The sequence below is a fragment of the Limulus polyphemus genome, unplaced genomic scaffold, assembly GCF_000517525.1.
Source record: "Limulus polyphemus unplaced genomic scaffold, Limulus_polyphemus-2.1.2 Scaffold1478, whole genome shotgun sequence".
Lineage (NCBI taxonomy): Eukaryota > Metazoa > Arthropoda > Merostomata > Xiphosura > Limulidae > Limulus > Limulus polyphemus.
Genome location: NW_013667088.1, coordinates 33,503 through 43,778, shown reverse-complemented (window position 1 = coordinate 43,778; position 10,276 = coordinate 33,503). Strand labels below are relative to the sequence as shown.

Genomic DNA, 10,276 nt, shown 5'->3' with positions numbered 1-10,276 from the left:
TATAGTAGACTTTGAGTTGTTCAGTTGTTTATGCATAAACTTACAATAATGAGCCATAAACATCACAAGGAAATTTTAAAATAGTCATATACTTGGTCACAATCAGTGTGGCTGGCACCTCAACTGCTTACCATACTTCTGGGCCTGTGATTGGTCATAAGTAAAACTTAAGTACTAATGTTTATTATTTAAAACATACATGTCAGAAATATATGTTGTTTGTATTGGTAAAATATTGGTCAAAATGGTAAACATGCCACTGAGTCTGTAGTGTACCATTTTCAAAGTGACATATACTTAGAAAATGCAAAGTTTCCAAAGTTCTTTGCTCTCAGCACAACAATCAAGATAAAATCTGTTCCATGTGTGTATATATGCATACACACATGGAACAGATTTGATCTTGTTACATTTTTCTCTAGTTACTGTTAGTGTAAATTCCATTTTAATGTTCTAATTAAATCACTGTTGCTTAATATAACACCATAGTTATGTGGATGTGGCATTTATTTCATTGGCTTTATGGGGATATGTGGGTGGTGTGTGTGAGTCATTTGCCATGCAGGTCTGCTGAACACTTTTATGTGGCATCAGTTTTGTGTACCAAAAATTGAAATGAATGGTTGTAAACTTAAACTGTTTGTCCAATTAAGTCATTTAGATTCAATCTGAAAGGGGCTTATCTGAGTTCCTCTACCAGATTTCATCAAACAAACTTGCTATATCAAGACACCAGGTAGATAAACTTTATGTATAAAGCTACTGTATATCAGCCTCACAGAAGTCTGTTTTCCATTGGTAACATGCATTTTTCTACTGGCAACCAGAAAACTGGAAAAAAAATATTTTTTGTCAAATGTTTTACAATAAAAAAACTTGTTCTCTATTTCCAGAGTTACTGAAGTATTTCAAACCAATAGATGTACAGAGTATCTAGGTTAAGTGATACATTTATTTACTGTAGTTGGCAAAATTGTGAATGTTCACTAGCATAGGCTATTGGAGATGTTATGTGCAACTCAACTGTAGGAGTAATAGAGGTGGACATATTCAAATAAATAAATGAAAATTGATTCATTAATTCATTTATCAAAGTCTTTACAAGACATTTTCAAGTCAGTTTAAAGATAATCAGTGCATAAACATTGTTTTTTACAACTACATTAAAAAAATGTAGTGTTTTCTCTTTTTCTGATATCACAGAAATGTTTTCTCCCATGTACCTTCTGTGATAGTTATCTATTCAACTGTCACAAAAACAAAGAAAGATGAAGACCCTCTCAAAGGGTAATAGACTGACATACTTACAAGGTTTTTTTTATTTTTAAATTCATTCAACAGTATGATGTTGCAAAATGTTAGAAATCATTGGGTATGAATTGTTGAAAAATTGAATGTACTAAAAATACTCAGTTTATAAACCATCATAAATTTTTTTAAACAATCTTCTTGCAAGGTTGATGTATGTGGTCATTTACCTGATTTCTGTATAACACACTAAGCACTAAAGGTAATGTGTGTTTTGGAATTAATCTTACAAGCTTACAGTAGGAAACTCTGTAAAGTTTAGTTGATAAAATTGCAAGAAAATAGCTGACCATTGAATATCTAAGATAAAATTTACCATTGAAGCTTTCGGCTCAAATAAAAGTGTGTAATATTAAACTTATTTTAATTATAATATATATATCATATTTTCATTATTTACTCCTAGTTAAGTAGTAATTGGTTTTAATATTTTCATTTTCTGTTTATGACTCTGAAGTAGATGAATTGGTGTTTACTTTATCCTTGTAGGATTGGCCATTTGATGATGGCTCACCTCCACCAGGTAAGATAGTGGAAGACTGGTTTGATTTATTGAAGACAAGATTCAAAGATGACCCAGAAGGATGTGTAGCTGTTCACTGTGTAGCTGGTTTAGGAAGGTAAGAATATGTTATAGCATTGACATATTCAGTACCAAGATCTGTTACTGTGGTGGCTTTCTGCTGCTATATGTCAGTTAGGGAGCTAAGAGAGGAAATAGTGGATTGATTGATTCTCTTCAGAGACAACTGCATTTGAATCTAAGGTCTGCATGACACATTTACACAGTAGTGATGAAACATAGTTATTAGCAAATGGGAAAGCAGATAATACCATCAAACTTGTGAACCAGATTCTTTGGTAGCTTACAAAGTGGTAAGTAGATTAGTAAACCTTAATGTAGTTCTTAAAACTACTAATGCTGTGGAGCTGTTCTGAATTATCAACTGAGACTGCAATAGTTCCATCAAACTTTGAAATCAATTGGCTTGCCACAAAGGCCCATCAGTCATTCTAAAAAGATATGTAATAAAAACAGAAATATACAGGTTTCAAATATGAGAAGGTTACAGTTACTTAAAGATAAAAGGTCTAGATGAAACAAGGAACCCACTCTAGTCACAGCATCATATGAAATGTTAATTATAGAACTTAAGCCCAATGCTCACACCTACCATAGTTGAGGTGAAAGAAATGAAGAAATAACCCTTAAAACAGTTTCAAGTAATACAGAACAAACAACCAGAAGTCATAAAAAAAAAATAAAACTTAGACTGACATTGGCAAAGGTAGGAGAATTTTTTTTAATGAAAAAGTCACTACATCTTGTTCTTCAATAGTGAAACATATTTTGTGTTCCCAAACATGGCATCAGCAACCAATTATGAAATCTGTAATGATAAAACATGCAATGAAGAGCATGTAGCTAAAACTGTAAATACTGTATTTGGATGTTTCTTACTGTCTTGGGAGTCTGCATAAAAATTCAGAATACTTTATTTTTGTATCAGTTATCATCTAATTAATGTTCAGTTTATGTATAGCATTATATAATTTTATTCACATTTTTTAGACATTCTACCTCCTAGTTACAAGTATAAACTGCTGCATACACAAATATCTATGTTCTAAATTGTGTTTACCTAAATGTAATTAAAACTGTAAAGATGAATTGCTTGCATCAGGAAATGTAAATTAAGCCTACTTTATTGACCTTGCCCTATAGGATGTGAGTAGGCAGGTATAAAAAGTTTTTAGAGACACAGAAGGTAATTTCCATGTATAGTGAATTAAACTCTAGTGTTTAATAGAAGAATTCAGAGAACCATTCTTCAGTCTTTGAATTCTGTAGTGACAAACATAAATAAGCGCTGTAAATATTATTTGTATATCAGTTGTTATAAGTCTTTTAGTTTATTATACTCTAACATTACAAAAAAAACTACCATCATGCAGAATTTCAAACACGCAGGTGAAGCAAAAGATTAAAGATATCAAAAGTTAAAAAGATGTTTTTATTTTATATATATAATATCTGTGAGCTTCTTAAGTCATTTGATCAGGTTTTGTTTTGGAACTCTATTCCCACTTGATGGACACTGAGCATGGACTGGAGGAATAACTCAGAATATCTCACATAGTTTCCTGATGTTTTTCTGGTCCAACACTGACACTCAACAAAAATCTTCATTTTAGTTTTCTCTCAAAGTGCTACATTTTATCTCATTCAGATGTGCCTGAGATTTAACATATTTGATATCTTTGTTGAAGTTGATGACAGCCTTGATTGAATCTTTGCATTCCGGGCAAAGCTAATCACTTAAGTTTATCTGACGAAACTGCAACATTGGTTCCTTGATCTAGAACATAATCTTCCTCTTCTAGTATTATATCCAACATTACATCCATGCGTAGGTCTTCCAAACACCATTTCTGAGCCATTCCTCAAAATATTCACAACTGCACTACATCCTTGTGTGATTCTATCTGTTTTGTGAGAAGAGGTAAGTTATCATATCAGAAGTTAACATTTTCCTAAACTAAAAATATATTTATGATAGATACTTACCTTCAGTGTGTTTTTTCATGCCTAATCTCGAAGTGAAGATTGGGTTCTACTGCATAGAGGGAGTCAGCTGTGTTAGGAGAGTGTGCCACACTCCTATTGATGGAAGGTTATTGCATGCTTATTTGCATGCTACAATGCAGCTGTACCACATGGAAATTAGTGGGAGTACAAAGGCTAGTGGTGGACAAAACTTTTGTGCGCATTTTGTTTTGTTTTTATAGCGAAGGTAAGTATCTAGCAAAAATATATTTTCAGTTTAGGAAAATATTAACTTTGGCAGTTGCATTAATTTACTTGTCCTTACACTTTGACAGCTTTGGCTGTCCCAGTTTGCAGTACCTCATTCAACAGTCCTTCATTGTTGAACCTTATGCAGTTGCTAGATAGTTCGTTTTTTAGTTCATGCACTTCTTCTAGTAGAGTAGGAGAAAATCTTGCTTCCCAGTACCAAGCCATCATTGAGGTCTTCATAGAATTCTCCTTTGGGTTGGTGTAAATCTGCTGGTATGAGATTGAGTGGAAGCACCCATTGATCACAAACATGGCAGGGGTATCTATGTGAAACTGTAATACAGGCTGCCCATTACACCAAAAGCTATACCATTCCTAGTGATTGTAACCACATGGATGAGAATTGCACTCTCCTTGAGATGAAGGTCTGGGATGATTCATCCCTGCACCTGCTAATTCTGTTAAGTATATCACATAAATATATCTCAAATACTGTATGTACGGCTTGAATTACTGCCTTAGGCACAACTACACATACATGGTCTGTCAAACCCTTGATGTATTCAGGCAGTTGATCAGCTTCTACAATCTAACTACCTTTGCAACAGTTTATCACCATGGAGGAGATTCTTTTGGACAGTGTTTTTCTACCAGTTGTATTGGATGAAGTGTATTCCCTGCTTAAAATGGATGTTGTCTCCCACCAAGTGATGTTCCTACTAGTTACACACACACACACACACACACTAGTCAATGACACATTCTTTGAGCTTTCCTTTTCTGTCACCTTATTCTCATAAATGATTTATTCCTTCTTAATTTCTTTTTATCTACACAAGACCCACCACCACCACCATTCTCTTTATGTGGTGTTCTAGCTGTCTGTTCTCCAAAGAACCACCCACCCTTCCTCACCACGTTTGGAATGTCTGTTTTTCCACATCATGAATGAGGTTCTGGTATATACAAAGTACTCAAGAGGAGTAATGCACTTGGAGGATGTTTAACCTTCCTGTTGGTAAAGGGCTATAGTCTAAAGCTGGTTGCATTATAGACTGTGGTAGTACACATTGTTATGTATTGGGTGGGCATTTTGTTGAAAGGCTTGGCATATGCACGAGACCTTTATGGCAATGGTATGAGGTATTAGCTGTCTGTTTTGTAGAGAGCTGAGTATGTACCTAACATACATTTTTGGCAAAGAAAGATAACTATTGTTAGCTTGGTTTATATAGATAGGCTCATCCTTTATCACTTAAATGGCCATACAACTTTAAATATACTGATGGAATGGTCAAAAACATCTATGACAGAGTGGTACTGTATTGATGTTTCAGTACAAGCTAATCAATTATACTTTTCAGTTTCTTTGATGGGTTTATAATGAATGATGTGGTAATTATTATTTGCATTCATAATATTTACAACTCAAATTATTAAGCTTTCAAACCTCACTTATGAACTGGTTGAAAGCTACTGCATGTTTCTTCAGGAATAAGTTAGGTAACAAATTATTTAAGTGTTCTTTCATAAGATACCACCTTTTGTGACTATTCAACTTTAGTGTAATTAAAATAATTTAAATGCTGTTTTAAAGGGTAACAGGTTTTTTTCTGGCCTCAGCAGTAGCAGTTGTATAGTTTCTTCAAGTTACATAGGCAATAAAGTACTTTAGTTGTTCAGTTTAACTGTTTTGCAGAATATGTTTGTATATCCTTAGTGTTGTTGTCAGTAACAATATTTTATTTAAACTAAACCTTATTTTGCAGGGCACCAGTACTAGTGGCTTTAGCACTAATAGAACTGGGCATGATGTATGAAGATGCTGTTGAGCACATTAGGCAGTAAGTAGCATGTATTGTTGCATCAGGTGGTTACGAATTAGATTGTAAATCTGTAGTACTGTTCATACATTAGCATTAAGTCTGTTATTATTGTTAATAAATCAGTCCAGTAATGTTTTTCTATTGTTTCTTCATAAAATGGTGCACTTGACAAGCAATCAACCACTTAACACTTTTTTTTAATGCAGAAACTCTTCATAAATACATGAAAAAGAGAATAATAGAAAAATAAATAAAAAGGTAAAAAACAGTAGAAAATATTTCTAAAAGTATCATGTAAGTATTTTAAAAACAATATTAAATAATAAACTTCACCTAGATACCCCTAAATATACAATAATGTATTATGCTACACTGATTTTGCAGGTCATACTTATGACTGATATGTCTCATTTATACATTTCACAAACTAATAATCTCAACTCCAAACTCACTTTAAAAAAAAGAAAAATATAAGTTGTAACTTTTTTGATGCTTTGAATACTGTAAAAGGTAATAAATCTCAATTTCGAACTTAGTTAAACATGTGAAGGAATTCTCGTTTTTGATCAGTTGTATCATTTTCAAGATTAGTTATCATGTTACTTAATTAACTTCAGAACTAAAAAGTAAATTATAAGTCAATGAATCTAATTCTGTATAACATGTTGACATGATTTCATACATCAATATACAAGAAAGCTAAAACCTAGAGTATTTGAGAAAATTTTAAGAATATTGCTTTAACACACTGAAAATTACAGTAGCATATTTGAATTTATTGTGGAATAAAAACTTTTGCAAAGTAATCGATGCTTTTTAGTGCAGAGTTTCACAAGCTAGAATTATAATCTAATAATAGATGTATAAGATTATTTTAATTTGGAGTGAGCCACGTAATTCAACTTGAGAGAAACTATTTAATGATATCTGGGTTAGTAATTATTTGTTCAAAAATCAATTTAGGAATCAAGTGAAAGGTTAACCTTGTGAGAATAAAACTGCATATTACAAATTATTATAGCAAACCAAACTATTTATTGGTGATTAATTACATGCAGTTTCTGATTAGCTTGTTTTTGTTTTTTCTTCTTTAGAAAACGGCGAGGAGCTATTAACTCTAAACAACTCTCCTACCTGGAAAAGTACCGTCCTAAGTCACGATTGAAAATGAAGAATGGACATAGGCCTTGTTGTCTTCAGTGAAACAAGCATCTTCTTAACCTCCAGAAAGTTTTGAATAGGTTTTAACACTAACTTTGGACATTGTTGTATTGAAATTGTGTTCATGTTGAGATATGGCACAGTAAGAGGCACATGTATCTCTGTAATTTGATGCTATACCCCATCTGCTTCCTACAGGAGTCACATGTATTACATCTCTTAGATATTGTGAACCATTCCTGTTGTATTTTGCACTTTTTAGAGTAAATACAACCATCCAGTTAAAATTGTTTTCTGTAAGACATTTTTGTTCTCTCACTGTCTCTTCCTCCAGCTATTGACTCGTGTAACTGAAATCTTTACTTTTACTTGTGAACTGGTTTTAATGTGAAACTATGACTGTCCAAAACACTATTTCTTGTAGAGACTATGGGTTATCACAAATTAAATGAATGAGATTTGACTGTCAAAAACATCTGGTGTCACACACTCTGTGTGAGACAAAAATTTCCACTTGGTGTTGTTTAAATGACTTTTCATGGTAACTGTATTGAAATTTATGTAAAATCAAGATTTCCAAGACTTAATTTGCAGCTTGTTTATAATTGAGTGACAATATATTTTATGCACAGATAAATACACAATTGGTCATGCAACGATAGTAAATTACTGTGGTACTCCAAGAACTGGAGTTGTCTGTGTTGTCCAGCTGTAACTTTTTGCCTAGGGAATAATATTTTTCTAAAATAATTTGGGCCATTTTTAATGTTATCCATCAATCAGTTTTCTTCAAAATGCTTATAAAATTAGCAGGAAATTTTTCTTTTTATGTTAAACATTAAAATATTGCAATATGTATCATCATCAGTTTATGTTATTAAAATATTTTTCAATTGTATTACAATTACAAAGGTGACGTTAAAATATGAATAGGTAAAAATTAATGCAGTGCAACTTCATTTTTTTTGTTTCAGATTTTGTCTCGGATATTTTAATATAGTTGTGAAACTTAGATATTTCTCTCTTATGAGTGTTTTTATCAATGTGCAATGAAGTATTGCTGGATAAACGTATTAAATGTGAATACGTTATTCCTAAAAAATAATGCTGAGTTGCTAGTTTTTAGAATTTAATGTTTCACCTCATTTGGAAAGTGCAGTAATCTTCAAAGCATCTGTGTTTAGCAGCTTCAGGTGCTCCTCAATATTGTGTATTTTTACCAAAAACATTACATGCCCAATACAGATATAAAATAGTTATTTTATATCTGATCAGTGATTCTTCTACTAAATTTGTAGTGATTCTTATTATTTTAACCCTTTACAGAATTATATTGGATTTAACAGTTTTGCTCTGTTTCATTTGCTGCTTGTTTAACAGCTGAGTATTCTAAAACACTTACTGAAACAGTTAATTTATTTTTCACAAATTCTTACAATGGTCAGATTTGCAATGTGAATATAATATTTCAGAAAAAAAATTAACCATTTAGATTATAAGGAGCTAATAATCATTCTTACAGAATTCTAATTCTAGAAATAATTGGTGCAGGTGTTTTGTAATGAAAATGAACTATGTAATTATGTTGAACTTGCAATTACTGGGTTTAAAATTTTGTTGTGAAAAAATCATTAATCCAATTAAGTTACAGGAATACCTCGCTCTTGATGTCTTCAATATTTCCAGATAAATAAAAAACTTAGGGAGAAGGATATAAATAAAACTTATTATTTTGCAACTACATTTCCAAGCTCCTTACAAAAACATTATTATTAGATCTTTTTTTTGTTTAATGTTAGTGGTTTTTCTTTTAATTAAATTAAATGTGATTAAATTATGTAATTAATTATTCCCCTCTATTAGAGGAACCTGACAGGCCAAAAGAAATAAAACAACTCTAACAGTCAGTGAATGGATTTATTCATTTAGTATCCTTCTTATATCTTAATTAATTAAATTTGTTTTTAATTTTCAATATCAAAAGACTATGTTAAATGTCCATTCTTTTGTATCCTGACAGAAGCTTTTGCTTTATGAATTTTTATTTAGATTCTCTTTTTGTGATTTTTTTTAAAAGTAAAAACTAGTTAATCTTGTTTTTGTAAACGTTTTAGTTTGAACAGAGCTGTGAGTTTTCAGAAAGAGCAAATTGGAATGAACTCGTTAGATTTAGTAATAGACTTGTGACTGTATGGTTGGAAAAAAAAAGTAAGTAGCTAGACAAATTAGATTTTGGTATATTTCTCTTTTTCTTTTGTGGTGATGATATGTGTACAGCTCATTGTTATATTCCCAACTGTGTACAATAAAAGTGACCTTTTATTTCCCTAATGTTCATTCTCTTTCAACCAAAAGAGAGAGAAATTTTTATCAGCTTAAGTCTAACTCCTACTGTGGCCTATTTATTCACATCATCAATCTTCATAGAGGCTTGTAAGATTTTCCTGACACTTGCTGTATGTGCCACTTGTTATGCTGGATGTAGATTGATGCAGAGTTCAGAAGATTGTAATATCAACTGTAATTGATGTATTTTAATAAATCATAGTTGGTACAACATTTGGCATAGTTAAGTTTTGTCATTTTCAGCATGAGACATTTGAGTGCTGTGGATGAACCATAATAATCCACAATATCATACTTCAGACATTCTATATTTTTACTATAATTTTGTTTAGATACTTTAGCCACGTGGTAGTGCTAATCCAAGTATTATAATTTTCTTCTTAGGTGTAATCAAACCTATTACCCAATAACTCTTGACTAGCTCTCAAACATTAAGCTTGTACCACAACCAGCTGAGATTTGTAGTTTCGATCTATACTAAATAACTGAGAGATAATAAGATTTTTTATATTCTAGCTATGACAAGGTGCATCTGTAATTATTGAATAACATCAATGGCAACACTTCTGAGTCCATACTATTTATTTATACACTGTAGAAGTTTAGTACAGGCTCTCCTCCATTCAGTTATGGAGTCCTGTTCAGTACATTTGACAGTGCACAGTTCCAGGTACCATCCTTAATTCAGAATCACCAACCACAGGAAGACAACTGGCTGGCAACAAACACTTTTACTTTATATCTTATCATTATTGTTGAGTATACCTTTTCTTGTTAAAATGTATAGGTGATTTTCTACTACCATTTTATGCTAGATAATTTTGAAATCTGCTTT

General features: G+C 31.8%; 1 protein-coding gene across 2 annotated transcripts in view; it reads left to right on the top strand.

Moving 5' to 3' along the window:
• The window catches only part of LOC106463771 (protein tyrosine phosphatase type IVA 3-like), a 36,274-nt gene extending 26,620 nt beyond the window's left edge, over positions 1–9,654 (top strand). For both annotated transcript variants that reach the window (XM_013923839.2, XM_013923838.2), the window contains exons 4-6: positions 1,798–1,928; positions 5,878–5,952; positions 7,029–9,654. In XM_013923839.2, coding sequence (XP_013779293.1) covers positions 1,798–1,928; positions 5,878–5,952; positions 7,029–7,137 — 315 coding nt within the window. In that variant the 3' untranslated portion in view covers positions 7,138–9,654. The remainder of the gene's footprint in view (positions 1–1,797; positions 1,929–5,877; positions 5,953–7,028) is intronic.
• Positions 9,655–10,276: the final 622 nt, after the last annotated feature.